Source organism: Apis cerana, linkage group LG4, assembly GCF_029169275.1.
Source record: "Apis cerana isolate GH-2021 linkage group LG4, AcerK_1.0, whole genome shotgun sequence".
Taxonomy (NCBI): Eukaryota; Metazoa; Arthropoda; class Insecta; order Hymenoptera; family Apidae; genus Apis; species Apis cerana.
This window is the reverse complement of record NC_083855.1, coordinates 5,944,870-5,966,119: the sequence shown is the minus strand read 5'-3', so window position 1 is coordinate 5,966,119 and position 21,250 is coordinate 5,944,870. Positions and strand designations below refer to the sequence as shown.

The following is a 21,250-nucleotide window of genomic DNA, read 5'->3' as shown; positions in this document are numbered from 1 at the left end:
AAAGGATGCGTCAGTTTCTCTCTCTCGTCGACTGAGAGTGGCCGAGAGAAGCGTTTCTCTTTGTTTCTAATTCAATAGGGGAAAGTTGTTCCCCCCTTCCCCCCATTGGGGAAGAGAATTATGAAACGGATAGCTCCTTCCAATGTCTCTCGATTGTTGTCTCAAGATAGAAACCCCTTGTCGACATGGACCCAGCATTTTCCAAGTATTCTCCTTTATCCCCCGTCCACCTTTTCAAACGTATAATGAGCTTAAGAGGAATGGCGAGGAACGGAATTCGCGAGTTGTTTTAATAACGAGCTTGCTCCTTTACCTTCCTTCCCTCTTCGTGACTTCATAAATTAATTCCAGAAAATTTGGATTGAATTTGATTCAGGGGATGAAATTTATTTATCCATCTCGAGTTTTAAGCGAAGCCCTCTTCTTTTACGAATTATTCAATTATTTTAATACACCTGGATCATTATTATAGGATCTTTCTCGTAGTTGGTATCGTTCTTATGAAATTATTCAATCTCTGTTCCCGTCAACTTGTTTATTAGAGTTTAGATTATTATTGAAATCGTAGAATCAAAATTGTTCCTATTCTTATATTTGTTATATTATTACGTTATATTATTCCAATATAAAAATAGGGATCGATGGTCAAATAGAGAAAAATAAGAGCATTCTTTTCGACAGATCACATGTCGTTGGGAGGACTTGGCGACAGTTTCTACGAATATCTCCTGAAAGCGTGGATCCAATCCGGCAAGGAGGACGTCGAGGCCCGGCAAATGTACGACGAAGCGATCGTGGCCATAGATCAACACATGATCAAGACGTCGCAGGGCAAGCTCCTCTACGTGTCAGACTTGAAATACGACAGGCTGGAGCACAAAATGGGTCATCTGGCGTGTTTCGCGGGTGAGTTCGAACCCCTTTCCTTTCCAATATGGAATTTAACGAAAATAAAAATTACAACGAATTATATTTCCGATCGTATTCGTCTCGAACGAGAGAGAGAGAGAGAGAAAGAAAAAAAAGAAATTTGATTCGCTTGTTCCCCAGGTGGTATGTTCGCGTTAGGCGCGAAAACATTGCAAAACGAATTGTCCGATAGATACATGACGATAGCCGCCGGTCTCACCAACACGTGCCACGAGTCCTACGATCGAAGCTACACGAAACTCGGCCCCGAAGCCTTCCATTTCATCGAGGGGAACGAAGCGAAGAGCTTGAAGAACGGCGAGAAATACTACATCCTTCGGCCGGAGGTAAGAAGGTTGCATCGTTAAAGTAAAACTTGGAAACGTATCGGTCGATAAACCGTGCAAATATCGAAAGAATGAACGTTTGAAGAAAGAAACGTTTGAAGAAACGAAAGAGAGATCCTTCCCTTCGAAAAACTTCGCGAGAGTTCGAGATTATTTTACCTCGAAGTGAAGTCTCGATCCATTTTTGCTCGAAATACAATCGAAACGAGCAATTCAGAGGTAAATACTTGTTCTGTTCTTCGATTCTTCGTGCGAGAATGCGTATCGTTGAACGAGAATAAGGGGAGGGAAAAAGAAAAACAAAGGGGAAGGGATACGCGAAAGCGTGCATAAGTCGTTTTAAACCGAGCATTCCGTTCGAAGCGATGGAGCGAGCAAAGAAACGGAGAAGCGGAGAGGAACGTTTCAGCATTTATTTCCGGATGTTTTCTCGACCGGTAATGAAAGCTGAAATATTCAATCCGTTCTTTTTCGCGTGATTTCGACGGGACAAACAGGGGCCGCTCGCCAAATTCCGAGGTAAAAATATTTTTCTTTCAGACCTTCGAATCGTACTTCGTGATGTGGCGGCTGACAAAGGATCCCAAGTACCGTGAATGGGGATGGGAGGCCGTTCAAGCTCTCGAGAAATACTGCCGTGTTCCAGGGGGGTTCACGGGACTCCACAATGTTTACCTGGTCGATCCGCCACAGGACGACGTCCAACAGAGCTACTTTTTCGCCGAGACGCTCAAGGTACGAAGATTTTTATAATTTCTTTTTTCTTTTTTTAGGAAGGAGATTAATCTTAGAATATTTATATTTCTTAGAAATATCAAATTTCATCGTTAAATTATACGTAGTGACGATAAAGATTCGAGATCTTATAACGATCGAATATTTCGTGGTACGATGTGCATACGTTTATAGTTAGAAATTTCAAAATAGAATCGCACGTGGATAATCCGTGAGATTTAAATTAAATAGGCGTATATGTAAATGCATTTCCTGTAGTGGAACTTCGCTAATACTTCCTTTAAACTTCGCGTTAATTCCCTTTACTAGTTACTAATCAAAATGATAGAAATTGGCGTAATTCGGATAAGTGGATTAAACACAGGTTCAATTAACGGGATATTAGCTAAAATTCTGCTGTAAGAAGCGTGATTTTATTTCGATGTAAATTCCAGTATCGCGATAAATTGTCAAAAACATTTGATTTTTTTTTTTAATTGATACAGAAAATTTTTTATTAGAAAATAATAGTGATCTATTATCGTTCATATTAATTTAATTTTCCTCCAATGTTAATTAAAAGTGGAAAGAATCGAGTTAAATCAAAGATGTCGCGTTACTCGAGAATATTTTATATTTTGTAAGTATTTTTCTCTTGCAGATATTAATTAATTTACATTAATCACGAAATATGATAATGGCAATAATTTCTCGTTTAAATGAAAAAAAAAAAATGAAATATGTGCACGAGAAATTTTCTAAATTTTCTTGAAATACCTTAATCGATAGAAATAATAACATGAACGATCCACTTGTTTTATGATCAACTTTAATAGCAATACTGCTATTAACACGTGATGCGCCATGTTATCACAATCTATTCCCATTCCCAATTAACGAACATTTCTCTTGCATCGTTACACCGTTCGCATTCACAAATTCTCGTTTAACCTTTCGCGTGCCCGATGAAATATTTTTCGAGCGATTGCAACGCGTTTAAAGTTGCATTATCCCGATTTGGCGAGCTCTTTAACTTCGTATTAAAGGTGGTGGTAAAAGGCAAGCAACCGTTCCCACCATACAGGAGAAACGATCGAAAAGGCATGTGAAAGCAAAAAAAGCGAAGAGTCCAGATTTAACGAAGAATTTTTCGTGTAACTGTTCAAATATTTAACTATCATGCAGAAAATACATCACATTATATAAAATATGCTACGTTACGTCCTTGTATATTTCATACCACGATAACAAACTGTTGCATGCTTCGACTTTTCACACAAAAAACGTAGGAAAAAAGTAACAATTTTGTCATCGAAACCAAGTCAAAAGATGGAGGATACTGTGCCATTGAAATTGCTTTTTGTTTTATCCCGATATCTCAATCCGTTACCGAGATATAAGGACTTAAAGTTTTCATACCGGTGGAGATAGCGCGGAAATTATGAATGGGCTCGCGACCCACTGACCTACATTATTTCTTGGAAACGCGTACTACGTTTTTCCAGGAATCGCGTCCGTCGCTTGTCTGCAATTTGGGATAGGTCAGCGAAACGAGGTGCGAGCGAAAGGCCCGAATTAACAACAAGGACGGAGATAATAAACGATTAAAAATTACCCTTTTCTTTACACGACGATATCTCGAGAACCGGAAGTCGTATCGGGATGAATGAAAAAGCATTTTAAAGGGGAAGGTTCCGCGCTTCCAATGATCGCTCACTCGTTGATAAGAAGTCATTATCTTCGGAGTTACAGCGATTTAAAGTTTTCCTAATTTTAATAGCGTTTAATTAGATTTAAGGTAAATGTTTAAAAATCGCTCGTTGCTTTACACGACGATATCTCGGGAACCGGAAGTCGTATCGGGATAAATGAAAAGGCGTTTCAAAGGGGAAGATTCTGCGCTTCGAATGATCGCTCATTCATCGACCGGAAGTCACTATTTTCGGAGTTACAGCGATTCAAAGTTTTCTTAAATGTTTAAAAATCAGAAACCCTTTGTTTTACACGACGATGTCTCCGGAACCGGAAATCGCATTGAGGTAAACGAAAAAGCGTTTTTGAAAGAAAGATTCCCTTCATCTAACGATCTTTCATTCATTGATGAAGGATCGATTATCTTCGGAGTTTAGAGAGCGGTTTAAATTTTTCCTTGTTTTAAGGATTGAGGATTGATTTAATCGAGTTTTAAAACGAAGTACCCTGTATAATAAAAATTTTACGAGTTCTTAAAGAAATTTCCTGAACTGATGTGTAAAAAAAAGAAATATTAAAAAAATATATAATAGATAGAACCTAGTCAGTAGTTATTAAATTGGGAGAAACGATCAATAATTACTAAATTTTTATTCTTTTCTCTTCCAGTATCTCTACCTGCTGTTCAGCGACGACGATCTCATAAATCTAGACGAATGGGTGTTCAACTCCGAGGCGCACGTGCTTCCCATCAGGGGCAATCCCCTGTACCGGCCAGCTCCCTCTTTATAATTCAAAGAACCCTCATACCTCGAAGAAACCACGCACCGATGACGCAGTGAGGCCCCTCCAACTGCTCTTGAAACACCGGAAGTCCTCCGCTGCGCACCAGGAAAGAAGAGCAACGTGATCCATGAAAAGAAGAAATAAAAACGGAACGATTTGGCTACGAGGGATGTAAATAAGGAAGAACGCGAAAAAACTCGACGGTGTACGTGATACGAGGGAGGGGAAAAAAAAAGTAGAGCAGTGATCGAACGTTTCTGGATTTAGAGAGAGAGAGAGAGAGAGAGAGAACAAATCAGAGAAAAAAAAGTTATTAATTGTGAAATTGTAGACGAACAATGAAAATAGGGAAATGAAAAGAGTGGCGGTAGGACGAATGTGAATACTCATCCCGAAAACCACATGTCACCGCCTGTGAATAATTAAAAATAATTATTTTAGGTAAAACGAGATAATAGGGGAAAGGGAGCGTGGGGAGATAATAACGAACATTATTTAAACGAGGAAATATATTGCATCTGAGACACTTACACAAAGATATACACACACGCGCGCATACACAGATATACACATAAGACACATTAAAGACAACAGAGTACGTTTGTAAATAGCGAAAAAAAGAGCGAGTGTGTGGAAATAAAAATAATAATAAAATACGCGCGAGAAAGAGGGAGTGAAAGAATGAGAGAGAAAATAAGAGAATGTGGGAAGGGAGAATTTGAAATAGAGTATGAAAGGGCGAGAGAGAGAGAGAGAGAGAGAGAAGTAGATCGAAATTTTTAACCATTTTGCCTGAATGCTTCGCCCATTTCTTTTTTTTTCGCCTGCGACAGAAAAACGGTCCAATCCATCGAACAAGATACAATTATTATGATATATTCTAATATTCGAACGTTCCGCTCCAAGAATTTACCGACGATTACGGCGGGAACAATCGTCGTTTCGATCGGTGTTTCTCTTTTCGTTCTTCCTTCTATTCGAGCTGTTTTTTTTTTTTTTGAAAACGTGGCAAACGTCCGAGGAGGAAAAATTAAGAGGAAAAAAGAAAGATAATGCATCAAAGAATATGAAACGATAATTATAAAGATATGATCGATATATGGGGTATTCGTAAATATAAGAGAGTGATTGAATGGAAATAAATAATAATTGGTCACGAAATTTTTCAAGGAATATCATGGATATACCAATGCTTCGTGATCGAAGATCGATCGATGGATCTTTTTAACCATCGCTCGATCTTGCCACTTTTCAAACAACAACAACCTAAACCTTCTTCTTCGCGGCATTTTCTATCTTTTTCTACTTTTTTGGACAAACGACACATATACTGCGCCTCGATTATCTCGGTGGCAGAAAGCGCCGATGGAAATAATTCGTTCGATTCGACACACGAGAACGCGTTACCGTTCTCTGACGCCTACGATTTCATCCTCGTTTCATCTCTTTACTTTAATACGACATGATGCGTTACGCATACATTACGCGCGTTTCTCATAGGAACAATTTCATTGGAATTGTTAAACGAGATTTGAGCATTGACTTTGTTTAGAAACGTGCGGTATAATTTAATCGGCGAAGGGTGGCCCTCGTTTCCTTCCTTACCACGAAATATCTTTATAATTCAAACGGATAAAATACAATATTTATTCTTGCATTTTGTAATCGTGTTTATCGATACGAACCCATTTATGCTGGCGTTCGTTGTTGGCTCGATACTCGGGTCTCTCTTCGTCTCGAGCTTGACACGATCGAAAGCTTGCAACGAGATTTGAAAATTTTGTTGTGCGAGTGGAAAGTTTAAGGGGAACTATGGTGGATCGCGTAAATGGGTTACGTTTAAAAGTTCCTTACATATTCCTTTGTTTTCGCGCTCGATCGTTTCGCCTGAATTTTAAAGCGAATCGCGAAGTGCTTCCATGTTGCTCGATGGATAAAATTTCGAACAAGTTTTGCGCGAAACTTTTCTTATGGAATTCGTAGTTTGAATCTTTATGAATCTAATGTGGAAAAGAAACGGACGTGCGGAGAAGCTCGAGGAAAGATTCCAAGAGGTTTGGTGTACGTGCGTGTGTGCGCGGGTGTTCGTACTTGTGGATCGATGAAAGAATTAACTTATTTTTAACTACTCGACTAATATATAATAAAACCATATTTATAATTGTTTGATACATATTTAAGGCGACTTGGATATTTCGATGTTTCAGCCAATATCGCGAAAGATGCATCGCTTGTACAATTTTATTGGCTAAATATTGGAATACTATTGAAATTAGTTCGTAAGTTTCATTGTAATATTAGTTCTATCTGTATTGCTTTCAAAGCGAAATTCTTCCGAGTTAATTCTTTCGTTGGACGAACGACAAACCGAACCGAAAAGTCAATTATCCACAACAATCGTGCCTATATTCTATCATCAAGCGATCACTTCGAGCCTCGAGATTTTTAAATTTTTAACGTCTAAATCTAGAGATCAAATTTCATTCGAAACGAGAGCATTGCATCAACTAAAATCAAAAATGTCAAAGCCCCAGAGGGTTGCCCTTCGAACAATAAAATACATATATATATATATATATTAGCTCATCTCATAAGTATTTACGCACGATTTTTCTCAACGCAAGTTTCTTATTATTATTACGACGAACGTTTCGATTGTTCACCACAATTTTTAATCGATTTTTCTCCTATAAAGTTTCCAAGAAACATCGTTGCTTATGGGATGATCTCGTTAAATGATGTAATATTTGGAATCACCGTTGCATCGATTCTCGCGTTCAATAGCGTCAACGAGTTCGTCGCGAAAGTCTTTCAGCCATGCCGGGATCAACGTGCAGCCCCCCTAGTAGTTTCCGGTGTATATGCGCGCGGATCTTTTATTTTTCCTTGTATGTGCTAAACGAATCGAGAAACGCGCGTCTCTCCGTCCTGTCGACGTTTACGACGTTCAGCGCAAAGTGGTGAACGCGATGAGATTATTGAGATTCTAAAAGGGGAAAAAAGGAAACGTGCCGAGATCGATTTTCATCCCTTCTTGAATTATTGATTACACGATGTCGTTCCGATTTGTCATCAACGGCATTGTACGATTCGATATTTTTATATTTCCTCCGATAGCAATATCGTTTCTTCGTGTACATTTGAAAAAATATAAATTGCGCAGAACAATTTATAAAATATAAAGAGCCGTTCGAATCGTACATTCGAGTCGTCCAATTGAAATCGTAACGATATTTAAGTAGCAGCGAGATTTCACACTCCAGAATCGAATCTCGCAGCAATTAACAGGCTGCGGATTTTTATAATATTTACGGAAATTATGCTCGCGTTATTCCATATCGTGAAATCGGATTTTTATTAGTAGAGAAAGAACCGTACTTTTTTGATTCGTTTCGATATCTCATTCGAGATTGTCGAAAAGGCTGAATATTTCTTAATTTCAACTTGATTCAATTGAACGAATTAAACGATAAACGTTGTTCACTTTCAGAAGAATATCTTAATATAGTAATCTTCTGCGATCAAAGACGAAACTTTGCTCCGATTCGATTAAATAAAGGAATCGAACATGCACGAAAATCCGCAGTCTAATTATCCACTGTTAGGCATCTTAATTATCAAACGCTGCGATCCCTACGAGATCTCGTATCCCAATTAGAAGACGAATGTAGCAATTATCGCCGATTATACGCACGTGGATCGTCTTCTAGGGATCGCCGTATCGCTCATCCAAAATCTCAAAGACGTCCCTTTGCTCGAACGCATCGTCGACGAAGGGGTGAGGCGGTCGCGGTTTCCGGTTAAAGGGGAAAAGCGAAAAAGCGGCGCGCGGGACGACTCGCGCGCGTGTAGTTTAGAGAACGAACGTAGCAATCGATATAAAAAAAAAAGAAAAAAAAACTAGCGTGTACATAGAAAAGAAAAAAAAAAGGGAGGAAGAGATTTTCAAGGGAGAAAAGAAAAAAAAGAAAAAAAAAAAAGAAAGTCATATTCTATACGAGGCGTAGGGAGCAGAGTTATATATAGCGGTAATTGGGGAGGGGGTGTAATTGTATAGGCTTTGCAACGAATGTGCGCGAGAGAGAGAGAGAGAGATATGTATGTATATGCGTGAGAATATTGTTTTAAATTCGAGTTCTCTCGAATTTTTCGAGTCTCAAGATTGCAGATTCGAATCGCGGCAAACGAATAGTTTAAAGTATATCGAGAGAAAGGAAGGGAGCGAGAAGAGAAATTTTGCTTTATGGTTTTTTGGTAATTGGAACTTTGAGCCAAGAAAGATGGGAAATTTTGATGGAACAACGCATTGGAAGCGATACTTGAAAAGTATCGTCGAACAACGTAGTAGATCAACAAGATATTTTGAAAGAGTTATTTTTGCAAAATCGATCGGATTGTTGATCGATCGAGTCGATGAGATATACGCACGACCTGTTTCAAGATTAAAGATTCCCCAAGAGGAAGAGGATTCGCGTTATTCGCGTATTATGAATCTGCTTACAAATAATTTCGAGGCTCGTCCGACGGAGGAACGAACTTCGAAAGTTCGAAACACTGCCCGTTCATCTCGCGTTCGACGACATCCAATACCAACCCTCCTCCAATCTTCCTCTTCTTCCACGAAGGAATCTTCACGAATCTTACGAACAATCGCGAGCAAAGATATTCTTCGACGTTCGGAGCGTTGGTATGGTCTCGAAAGAGGAAACTTATATTTTTCTAAACGGAGGAGAGAGAGAGAGAGAGCAATAATGGAAACGAGAAAGAATCGAATCGAAGAGAGGACGGTTTATTTTTTCACGGGTTTGAAACTATCGTTTGTCGCGGTCGAAAGCACACACACACGGGGGCCGGGAATCGTCGAAGAATGGAAGCGTCCTCCTTGCGCGAGGACGATTACCGATCTCGATCATTTTTCCCGCGTCCGCTTTCCAAACAATCAGCGAGCATCGCACTCGTCGATGATTAAGACGGCCAGAAAGTTACTTAAAATATATATATATATATAAATACATATAACTTGTATACTTTACGCCTCTTGCCTTTTTCGTTCCTCGAGCTCGGATGGCCGCCCAAAAGAAAAACATTTCGCTTTTTTTGAGCGCTCATCCTCGGAACGCGCGAAAGCAAGACAGCATAAAAATGTACATCCATATACATAGAGGTATATATACACACGAGGTACACAGGTGTACGTTTCTTCTTTTTTTTTTTTCTCGTACAGAATGATAATACGAAATGCTCGATACGATGATACGAGATGATCGATCGATAGAGATATTTCGATTCGGATTTCTCGTAATCGTCGTCGCGTTTCCAAGAGATACGTTAATCCTTTGATATAATTATTGATATATATATATTGATATATATATATATATATATAGTTGCGAATGTCATTCGTTCGTGGAATTCGATTCATTGTTACTTGTGTAGTTCTTCGAAACGATTTTGCAATTTGCATTTATTAAATATTATTGATTCCTCGTGTCAAGGTAGCATAGTAGATAAGAAATAGCACGGCAAGAGAAGAAAAGAATATTTTTAAGAAAATATTCTGTTTACGAATTTTATTCGAAAGTTTTAAATTAATATTCGACGACCAATTTTGTTCGAGAATATTTATTATAAATTTTTTACCAGGAAAGAGATTGTAATTTGGAAAGATTCGGGAGGAAGAAACGTGTCTGTTCTGAATTTCTTTCAATTTTTTTTTTTTTTGTTCTTTTTGAAAGAAAACAACGAATATCGCCGAAATCCAATTTTTCCAAAGGGGAAAATCGTTTCTACGACACGGTAACGATGGACGAACCACTAAACTTCAGTGTCTTCTAGCGCGTGAACCAGCTCACTCGGAATTGGACGAGCAGAATCTTCGTTTTCCTCCATTTCTCAAGAAAAAAAAGAAAAAAAAAAGAAAAAAAAAAAAGAAAAAAAACCAATTGCGAACAAAACAATTCTATTTTGCTGTTGATATACTTAGTAGCAAAGAGAGAGAGACAGAGAGAGAGAGAGAGAAAAAATAAAATAATAAAAAGTAAAAAAATAAAAATAAAGAGAAAAAAGAAAAAGGGAAAACCGTTGTAAGCCGTTGTCCCGTCTAAAGGAAATTGTAAAACGCAGGGGAGTTAACCGATCAATGGCGACGACGGCGACGATGATCGATGAGGATAGATTGACGGTGATGAAGATAGTAATAAAAAACGATAATTAGCCTATGCATATATTTGTGAATAGATATTTAATAATTTATTGTTAACTAGAGTATTTTATTTGAAGGATTTTCATTAAACGGGGTTTCGGGTACCAATTATATCGTTTCTTACGCCAGAGAAAGGGATTAGAGAGAGAGAGAGAGAGAGGGAGGGAGTAAATGAGGGAGAAAAAGTATATGAGAGAAAGAGAGAGCGAGAGAGAGAGAGAGGTATATATAAATATATATATATAGTGTGAAAAAGAAAAAACAAAAAGAGATAAAGAGCGAGAATTTCTACGTGCGCTTTTGTCGAAAAAAAAAATCGAGAGAAAGATAGAGAAGAGAAGATAGAGACAATTTTTTAGCTTTACTTACCTAATTTTTGTAAGCAGAGCGACACGCCGGAAAAAAAAGGAGGAATAAAACAAATAAATAAAAAGAAAAAAGGAAAAAAAAAGAAAAAAAAGGAAAAATGGTGTAAAAGGAAAAAGAAAAAATTATATATATTATATATATATTTATCGTTGGTCGAAGAATGAAGAGAGAGAGAAAGAGAGAGAGAGAGAGAGAGAGAGAGGAGAATGAATAAAAAATAAAAAAATAAAAAAATGGAAACGATGAGCGCGTCGTATGCGAGCATTCGACGAATGCGCGAACTAATAATTATACTTGTAAATACAGTAAACGATTTAGTGATAACGGGGGTTTTACTTTTAACAGCTTTATGTGATTATTACTTTGTCATGATCAGTGAAAAATAAATAAATGATGATAATACTTTAATTTCATTGTTTAACGATCGTTCTATTTTATTTCAGACGTTTATTTTACACCTCTTCTCATCATCACCCTTTGCATGCTCGACATTTTGGAAATTTCCGTTTAAAAATTTACGTACGCTTTTTTTACATGTAAAATTCCCAATTAATCGGAAATATTCGTATCGAAAATTCGATATTTCGATTTCAAAAACTTTCCAAGAATATCGTATGAGGAGGACAAATGCATGCATCGGAAGATGTATAGCTTACAACATAGCTGGACGGATATTGGGAATTTCGATGGTGAGTAGAATTATTGTTCAATAATGCAAATCAGGCGCAGATGCTTCACGTGCTAATTAGGTCCACGGGGGGACGGAGAATCTCCATTGACTTCGAAGTAACAAATCCCCTTGATGGTCGGCTGAATCCTCCTAATGGTCATGCCGCTGGCCATTGTTAATAATCAATCAGAAATAACGTTGTTCCGTTAATTATTAATCGATTCTAAATCATTAAATTTAAATTTAAACATATTACAATTAAATATATCAATTTTTTTTAAAATAATCATACTTTTTGCAAATCCTTCTTGCAAGAGAATGCCTATACTATAGAACTATAGAACAGTCAAATAATCAGCTATACAAAGAGGAAGTTTCGTGCACGTAATATAATCAAATTTCTCTTTACTTAATAATTGATTAAATACACTTACAACACATCTTCGTCCATTAATCTGGAATCTTAATAAAAAAGAAAAACCAAAGAATAACCGCTTCGCGCATTCACAATTCTCCTCCCCCTCAAGAGGATAATCTAATTGCACACAATTCTCGTGTAATCGCAAAAAGATATAATTCTCCCCACAAAGGTAATTATATACACTTTCTATCATCGATTTTCACCTTCAACAAAGAACGCCTCCTCCAAGAGTAACATCGTTATTTATAGAATAACCTATGCGATCGTACACCATTTCCAATTACCACCGATTCTCACCTCGACGAAATAAAAAATTCACAAGAATAATAACTATTCATAAAGTAATCTAATACGAATATTTCGTTACAAATTATCAACGAAGAGATTCGCTCGAGCCTCATTCATTCGATTCCACTACTCGAAGGGTGGGTTGGACGCCTCCACAACCTCTTGCTCGCGTCGTTTCCATTCCTCCTCCTCCGTAAATCTCTTCGTCATCGGGTTCGCGACGGGGGATACAAAAATATCGTGAATCCTCGCCGTCACGCGAAGACGACGGAGTCGTAGAAGGGGAAGAGTTGGTCGAGAGGAAGAGAGATAGGGAGAGAGAGAAAGAGAGGGAGAGAAACGACGACACCGACGTCGGTGTCAGTGGAGTAGGTTGTGGAGGCGGAAGAGGCGGAGGCGGACGGAGCGAGGAGACCGAGAGCGAGACAGAGGATTACCAGAGTGAACCAGTCGCCCTTTCGTTTCTCCATCGTTCAAACAGCGCTCCAGACAAACTTCGACGTGCATAGACAATGCCTGAAGAACGTTGATCTTCCTCCTCCTCGCAAACCCTCTTTCACCCTAATCTCGTGCCCTTTAACCAAGTGTCTCTCGTTTCCTCCGCTTCATGGTTCCGAGTGCCAAGTGACAACCAAGTTGTTGAATCACAAGTTCTTTTCAACCACCAGATTCTTCTCCCAGAAGAAGGAAGAAGGGAGCTTGATTCGGGACAGGATTTTAGTTTGATTCGAGGAAACGGTGTAGTGTTATTTCGTTTAACCACGATTGTTATCCGCGTTGATAAGTAAGTCTTGTTTAAATCTTTCGAGATTTTTTGCAATTGAAACAAGAATATTTATTGTATCCTTTCAATCGATTACACAGCTAGGCCACTACGATTGATTCAAACAATTCGAGTTATTATTTTATTTAATAGAACTACGATCACTTAATCCGTTGGATCCATTAGAATCTCAAAAGGGTTGATTCTCGAGTAAGGAAAGAATTATTTACGAATACTTTGAACTGTTCGAGTTCGGCATTCCGCGGTTTTCAAGCAACGAAACATTGTGTTTGTTCTCGGAGAAAAATAATCGTGAAAATTGTTGGAAACGGACAGTTTGGAGGGGAACGATCGTCGAACCGGAAGAGGAAGGTGCGCGGTGGTGATTGGTCAACAGACTGTCAAAGATTCGAATTCCGGAACGTTTCTTCGGCTTCTTCGGCGTTCTCCAGTTCCTCCCTTCCTCCGTGTTCGGTGCTATTATTGCTGTGCCGCCTAAATATAGGTGAGAGCGTACGCTTGACGCAAATCGAAAACAGAACTTGTAAACGTGCGTTCACGCTTTTTCCTTTTTTTTTTTTTTTTATCTTTTTTTTTCTTCTTTTTCATTTCATCTCGAACGCCACGAATTTATTTTCCTGCCTCAGTGTCTCGGTGGAAGCATCGACGCGATGAAGGAGCCGATGCAGTGGATATTGGTCTACTTCTGGACACTTGGTGAGTAAATTCCTTCTTTTCATTGTCACGTCACTCGAGAGATATTTTACTGGAAATTTTTTGTTCTATAAAAAAGGATAGAGGACGGATTTACTGTTGATAATAAAAAAAAAATAGAATTTCACATTTACATATCGTTTGAAATAAAAATGGAATGGAATAAAAATATCGTGGAGCGGATATTAGAGAGGAGATGTTTGAAGGTTGTTGATTATTAATTGTAATTGTAATTTATTATTGAAACGAGAATTAGAGATGGTTCGAGACAAGTGATTTCATGTAATTGATTGCACGAAGAAAGATTCATTGGATATTTATCGAGATGTGCAATGGAATTTTAACAAAAATGCGGAAGAATTATTCAATTAGAATTCCACGTTTCAAGTTATTGTTATTGTGTAGAAAATATTTTGAATTATCGGAATTTATAAAAATTTACGACACAAATGTATGGAAGAAACGATTACGTATTTTATTTTTGTTTTTAAACGTGATGTAAAGATATTATATAACATTTACGTAACATTCTGTATAAAAATGATCTCGACATTTTTAATTCTTGGAATATCGAAGCGTTCTTAATAAATAATAAACAAAAAAAGGGAAGAAAAAGGAGAAAACAGAAAGTAAACAAAAATTTGGAGCTTCCTTCTCCAGTGATTTTCACTCGCAAAATAAAGAAACTTCTTCGTGGAAAGAATGAAACTTTAAAAAAAAAAGAGAGAGAGAGAACTATAAGGAGAGAACAAATTTGAATATCTTCTTTAAATCTTCGTTTACTCGAATACCGAGTGAAAATGTAAATTTGCAAATGTTAACAAGGTCGACGAATGTGATGCCTTTCCTCCAAATGAAAGGAGCAAAGTTCACCGCAATCGTAAGCTTTCTGATTAATTAAAGACATTTCCTTCATACGTGAAATCGGGTTAAGACGCGTTTCGTCGGTTCTACGTTTTTCAAAAACTTGGCAATTGACAATTTCAGTGGAGGAGAGGGGGAGGAAAAATATAGAGAACGCAGTTTGAAAGCAAGATATATCTTTCGAGGATTGTTTCAAACTGCGTTTGATCTTTTAATTGCACGTTGCGTCGCGTTTGCCATAAAGTGGAAAAGTCATAGCTATTGACATAGTTGATAACAATTAATAAAATCTTGTTCAAAAAAACATTGTTCAAGAAAACATGGAGGAATATCATTGGAGTTAATTAATTTGTTTCGCAACTTTGCATTTTAAATTGTAACGTATATAGAAAAAGTAGCCAAAAATTGCGTATGCGTTGTATTTTTGTACAAAATAAGAGAGAAGTCTTTCTTATTTAATTACTAATAAATGATAATAGTTATAACGCACGATCAGATTTAATTATAATCAAATAATTAAATCGAGATGAAGAGGATGAAGATAATAATATCGCAGTGCCACTATTTCAACATAAATTTATCTTGGATACATATTATCAAAGTAGAACAACTCTGATTAGAAGAGAGACATCAGTATTTTATTTTTAAATAAAGATACATCAGCTCGTGTAATAAATTATCTGTATTTAAAATGAGATTCGCAGACAGATATGAATAAATTTCTACCGACTAATTGCAACGGCAAATAACACAATAAGATTGACGTGTTATCGTGACTATGATATACGATTTATGTGATTATATATATATATATAAAACTATGATAAAATCCAGTCTAAGATTAACGGATTGGACAAGTATAATTCCCTTGAAACTCAAATATTGACGTTGAATCGGATTATTTTATTCGCTTTATTGCGATTTCTGATCGCCAGATGACGAAAACGGAAGTTATCCGTTTATATATGTGAAAATAAACACAGTCTCCGATGAATCTCCAACTTGATTGGCGTGATTATGATAAAAAAAACTGATATATATTTTTAGAAATAAAATTCTATCTTCCTCCAAAGATAGAAATCGTAGGATTGGATAAATGATTGGGTTCAATTGTTGAGATTCATATACATTAGAAGACATTATAAATAAAGAAACTCAAGAATCTTACAATAGAATATTAATTTATTTAATTAACTAGACAATAAAAATGTTTGTCTCCGGTAAAGCTCATTTCGAAGCTCATTTTGTCAAAGTCACAAAGTTTCAAAGAAAAGAATAAATCGCGGCTTCCTACCTTGAAAAAAAAGAAAAAAAAAAGTATCCTCGAAATTCTCTTCCCCAATTTAATTAAACCAGAATTTAAATCCAAGCTAAGTCCAAACACAAGTTAAACACGGAAAAGCAGAACAATAGTCTTTGCATTCCCCTCTCTCCGTTAAACAAAACTCCATACCCGCGTATAAATATCAACGAAAACGGCATTATCTCTTCGTGAAACAATTCCAGGCCGCTATCGTCGCAATTGTCGGAAAATTGATAAAAAAAAAAAAGAGAAAAATAAAACAGAATAAAATAAAAAAAAAGACCGTGAAAAATATAGCGAGAGGAAGTGACCGCGGTGTTGGAATATACAAAAAAAAAAGTTCTATCCCGGAAGAACTCTCTCTCTTTCTCTCTCTCTTTCTCTCTCTCTCTTCGCCGAGTTTGCCCGCTCGTTTAAAACTCGATGAATTTGCGCGGACGAGTTTTCGTGGCTTGTTAAATCGCGGCTTTTTTACGATCGGCGGAAGCGATAGTGGCGATCCTCTCGGATGCTGGATATAAAAACATGGAGAGGGGAGGAAAAAAAAAGGAAAAAAAGAAACAAAAGGATAAAGAGGGTAGCGGATAAACCGATCACAGGAAGGACGGTTTGTTGTCCGCGCGAAAATCGAGTTTTTACGAGAGCGCGGCGCTCGCTAATCCGCCATTTTTTCCGGCGTGAAAAGCGCGCTTTCGTCGCGCATCCACGTTAACGAATATTTATTAAGCTTTTGAAACAAAAGAGTTGTTTTTAGCCTCCCTCGGAGCTGTGTCCTCTTATTTGAATCTTTATTCGTGTACGTGAATTGCGTTCTTTTTTGGGGAGGGGAGAAGGAGGAGATAAATATATTGGAAATGCGTCCTTGGAATTGTATTCTTCTTGTCTTTCGGGAAACAAGAGAGTCTCTCTCGTTCGAAGAAGAAAGTAATTTATTTTACCTGATTAAAGTGTAATTTTTTGGAACGAAATTGCATTTTAAAAATAATCGTGAAATTTGAATTAATCGTGCAACCACGACATTTGCCTTTAATTAAAAATCATAATTGAAAAGGGGACGAAATTGAAATATATCTGGAACTGGCCGTCGCGGAAAATCCAAACGGTGTATCGGATCATCTTTCATTGAGAAATTGCACACCGTTCGTCGCATTTGCAAATGTCCCGTCTGCAAACCGTTTATGAGGCTGGACCCTCGTCATCTGTCATACTTGTCGTACCCACACGCACACGTCATTTTTTATCGACGAGAAAAAACGCAGCGACAAGTGTTTAACCGCGGACTCGTTACACGTGAGCCAAGTGTTAACAGTGGTTCCATAACTTTGTTGCGCTTGTTCGATACGAGCGAGCGTGTGGCGGAGAGTATCACGTAACGATACTCTATGCAACATTGTTACACGGAAGAATTGAACACGTTACACGCATCGTTTAAACGCTCGTTTTCGAATCTCGAATCTCGGGTTGAATCGGGCCGATCATTTATGAAGGCTCGATGGATCAGCAGGGAGGGAGGAAGGGGAGACAGTGTTGCATAATTCACGTTGCAAATTTAAAGGAACGAAAGATGAAAAGTTTGTATATAGATTGGATATAGCCGGAGGTTATTAGCCAGTTAAGTTCAATGTTACATCCTGTCTGAGTGTGATAGAAGGTCCCAGCACTCCCCAGTTGACTTATGACGTTGCTCGGATAATCTGTTATGATCGACGTCATTTTATCCCGTCGATATTGTTGTTATTTCCGGGTCTGTGGAACAAGCAATCGGACGGGCGCAAAAAACTGAGATGTCTAACTGAGATCTTTTCCAAAACGTCCATCTAACTTTATTCGTGACATTAATTTGAATAACAATTCTGAATTATTTGCCAATCCTTTTTTTTTAATTCCAAGATAATTAACGTAATTATATAATTATATACGTGAGATTGTCATAGAAGAAGTTTGATTTAATTTTTATACAATTATTGTATCATTGAATTATTATTTAGTTGATCGTTGGAATTTAAATATTTGTCTCGCCTATTGAATGTTATATGTATAATTTAATCAGATATTCAATTTAACCCACATAATTTTCGAGAGAGAGAGAGAAGTTGGTTATACATAAACGTAAGGATAGAGAATAGGTTGCAACATTGTCGGCATAGATGTATTATGTAGAACAAGATACAGGATGGAAATGAATTTATCATGGAATTGAAAATTGTTGTTTGAACGAAGTTCACGTTCCATTTAACAATTGGCCCGCAGCATGGAACACATGCCCTGTACCCCATCCAAAATTTATTCCGCTTTATTACTGCCATGACGATTCGTGCTGATAAATTATTACACGAGGAGTCCTCTACTTTTGTCAAATAATCTTCGTTCGCAGATTCGAGTAAATTTTATGCTGAAATGTAAAAATAATTCGGCAGCGTAAAATTTGACGATATGATAAATAAAAAATACCGAGAAAATTTTAAAATTACGTGTCTCCAAGAATTGATAATTCCTAGTAGATTCGATAATTTCACGACACAAGACGTTACGTCACTTCTAATTTAAGAACTGTTTTCGGTTGTAAGAAAAGAATTTCGCGGGGGTTGATTTTCGAAAAATTCAAGGCTATAGAGAACGTTTATATTTACGCGCATCGTCATGCAAGAAAGTTTAAAAGATGCGTATTCGTCGATCTTTTCTCAAACTGTTGTATCTTTGCATAACTTCGGAATTCGTTTCGTAAAAAGAATATATTTTATTTTACAAATACAAGTATTTAATATTAACGCTTTTCTATCGTTTATAACAAAATTTGTTTAAAGATTTTAAAGATTTTAAAACAATCCAGGTAATATAATATTGCTCGATTCAATTAACACAGATAAAAATTGAAGAAAAAATTTCGAAATATGAAAACGTGAAAACATTTCATCAGATTCACGTTTATTTCACTTTAAACATGATTATAATAAATCTCCGAAATGAGATCCGAAATGAGAACAAATATTTTATTTGATTTCGTGTATTTATTACACAAGACTAAAATTTGTGCACCATTATCTGTCAACTCCATTTTACAAACTTGTCGGCTAAATCTTTCATCGTCTTATTTATCTTCAGGTCAGAAAGTGGAGCCAAAATTATTCGAATTAAAAAATTTTCACGATTCGATTGCAAATCGAATGAACTTGGATAACCAGAAAATTTAAATAATTAAATCGAAAAGAAAAATTCTAAATAAACCAATTGTGAAAAATCGTGACGAAACATCTCAAACACATCTCTATTGAGAGATGTCTAGGTCAACGAGATGAAGAGATTTGAATGTTGTATCAAGGGAAGGATCAAGTGGAACGAAGTTTCTCGCAAGTGAATTTTGAATGAAAATTGGAAAGCAAACTTTGATCACACTAATAAGATAAACACTAAGCTTAAAATTTCAATTGCAATTGTAATCTTCGATCATTCGTTTAAAGAATGTGTACATTTTAAAATTCTGTTCCAATTTATGATTATGATATTTTAAAGTTCTATTGTCTAATTATCTAAAAAAAAAAAGAATCTATTGAAAAATAGCTCACTGAAATTTGGAATGCGTCAAATAAGAGGAAACGAATGATGCAGAGAACGAGTAATGCGAATAAGAGTGATGAAGGTGTGAATAGATGGGACAAGAGGCAACATTCATTACGTTCAAACTCGACCGTTGAATTCTAGACTCGATTGGCCGTATGTGAACACAGCCAGGAGCAGATAGTTGGTCAGGTTGCACTATAAATAACGGAAGTTTGCGAGCGCAAAAGTTATTTCCATGGCGCCTTGGGTCAGGCATGCACTTGACTCGATAATGCTTTTGTATGACATAACGAATCGCCACGTGTTCGATTAAGTTTAACCTTTGACCAATTTTCGATGATCGATGATCAGAAAGAAACATGTTCTCGCGTAGATTTCATTTGTTTCATCGTTTCGAGGAAAACTCGATAAATCAATTTAAAGGGAAATGATGTAATAAATGGGTAACGTGTGCTTCTGTTGATTCTACGATTAAATTTGGATCACGAGGGAGTTTAAGCTTCCTGTGTTTAAAATTCGACGAATTTCTTTCTTGAAAGGTTAATTTCTTCGTATTTTTTAATTTTTTTTTTTTTTTTTAGTTCAAATCAGAAAGCATTCTTTATGATTTATGATAATGTAAAATAAATTTTATTTAAAATTTCTCCTAATTAAATTATAAAAGTAATTTCGATGATTTGAAAATTATTGAACTGTTCATAACATTGTTGAACTAGTTCACAGTAAGCTTTCGATATAGTTGTATCATAATCATTGACAGTATTCGCTGTCTGGAACGAATAAACGCGTCTCACATCGACTGTGCACATTTTCTTGCATGCTCCTTTTCTCATAGAGGAAATGCAGCTGTTATTCGAGAAGCGACAAAGGTCAGTCTATGAGTAATCTCGAGTATGTTTCATCCTCGGGATGATTCGCATAAAAGCAGCTTTGTGTCGAGCTGCGTATCCATAAGTCACAAGTGAATTAACGATCTTTGATGTCGAAACAAGCCATAACATAGTATAATTGTTAAATACTTAAATAGGCAATTTAAAACATCAAGATGACTTGGTAGTTGCATAATTATATAATTCAAAGATATTCTTTAAGAACGATTCAAGTTTAAATAATTCTTCTAATGATCCAATAAATCGTTGAACGTTTCCTATGCATTGATGAAGGCTAATAGGTATAATATTTTCGAGAAGAAACTTCTATAAAATTTATAATTGTAATTACGGATTTTTATGCAAATACATATTTTTTATTTTATCATTATCGTTAATGAGAGGATCATTGTGAGTAATTTATTTCCAGAAATAAATACATAGATCCGTTTAATTAATTTACTTTAAATCCGATGAAAAGTTTCTTATTAAAATTAGGAAAACTTTGAATCGCTATAACTTCGAAGATAATCACTTCCGGTCGATGAATAAAAAATCATTCGAAGCGCGGAACCTTCCCCTTTAAAATGCTTTTTCATTCATCCCGATACGACTTCCGGTTCCCGAGATATCGTCGTGTAAAGCAAAGGGTGATTTTTAAACATTTACCTTAAATCTAATTAAACGCTATTAAAATTAGGAAAACTTTAAATCGCTGTAACTCCGAAGATAATGACTTCTTATCAACGAATGAGCGATCATTCGAAGCGCGGAACCTTCC

At 36.6% G+C, this 21,250-nt stretch overlaps 2 protein-coding genes across 18 annotated transcripts in view; both read left to right on the top strand.

Annotated features, from left to right (window-relative positions):
* Positions 1-11,427, top strand: part of LOC107994632 (mannosyl-oligosaccharide 1,2-alpha-mannosidase IA) — a 467,472-nt gene extending 456,045 nt beyond the window's left edge. For all 3 annotated transcript variants that reach the window (XM_062073866.1, XM_062073868.1, XM_062073867.1), the window contains 4 exons: positions 682-906; positions 1,051-1,256; positions 1,797-1,991; positions 4,332-11,427. In XM_062073866.1, coding sequence (XP_061929850.1) covers positions 682-906; positions 1,051-1,256; positions 1,797-1,991; positions 4,332-4,454 — 749 coding nt within the window. In that variant the 3' untranslated portion in view covers positions 4,455-11,427. The remainder of the gene's footprint in view (positions 1-681; positions 907-1,050; positions 1,257-1,796; positions 1,992-4,331) is intronic.
* A 144-nt stretch (positions 11,428-11,571) lies between these two features.
* Positions 11,572-21,250, top strand: part of LOC107994634 (xaa-Pro aminopeptidase 1) — a 39,570-nt gene continuing 29,891 nt past the window's right edge. For 3 of the 15 annotated variants that reach the window (XM_028665155.2, XM_028665156.2, XM_062073865.1), the window contains exons 1-2: positions 11,572-13,666; positions 13,809-13,878. In XM_028665155.2, the coding sequence (XP_028520956.1) occupies positions 13,833-13,878 (46 nt within the window). In that variant the 5' untranslated portion in view covers positions 11,572-13,666; positions 13,809-13,832. Of the gene's footprint in view, positions 13,712-13,808; positions 13,879-21,250 lie in introns of all 15 variants that reach the window. The other 12 variants (XM_062073861.1, XM_062073857.1, XM_062073863.1 and 9 more) reach the window with 9 other exon arrangements.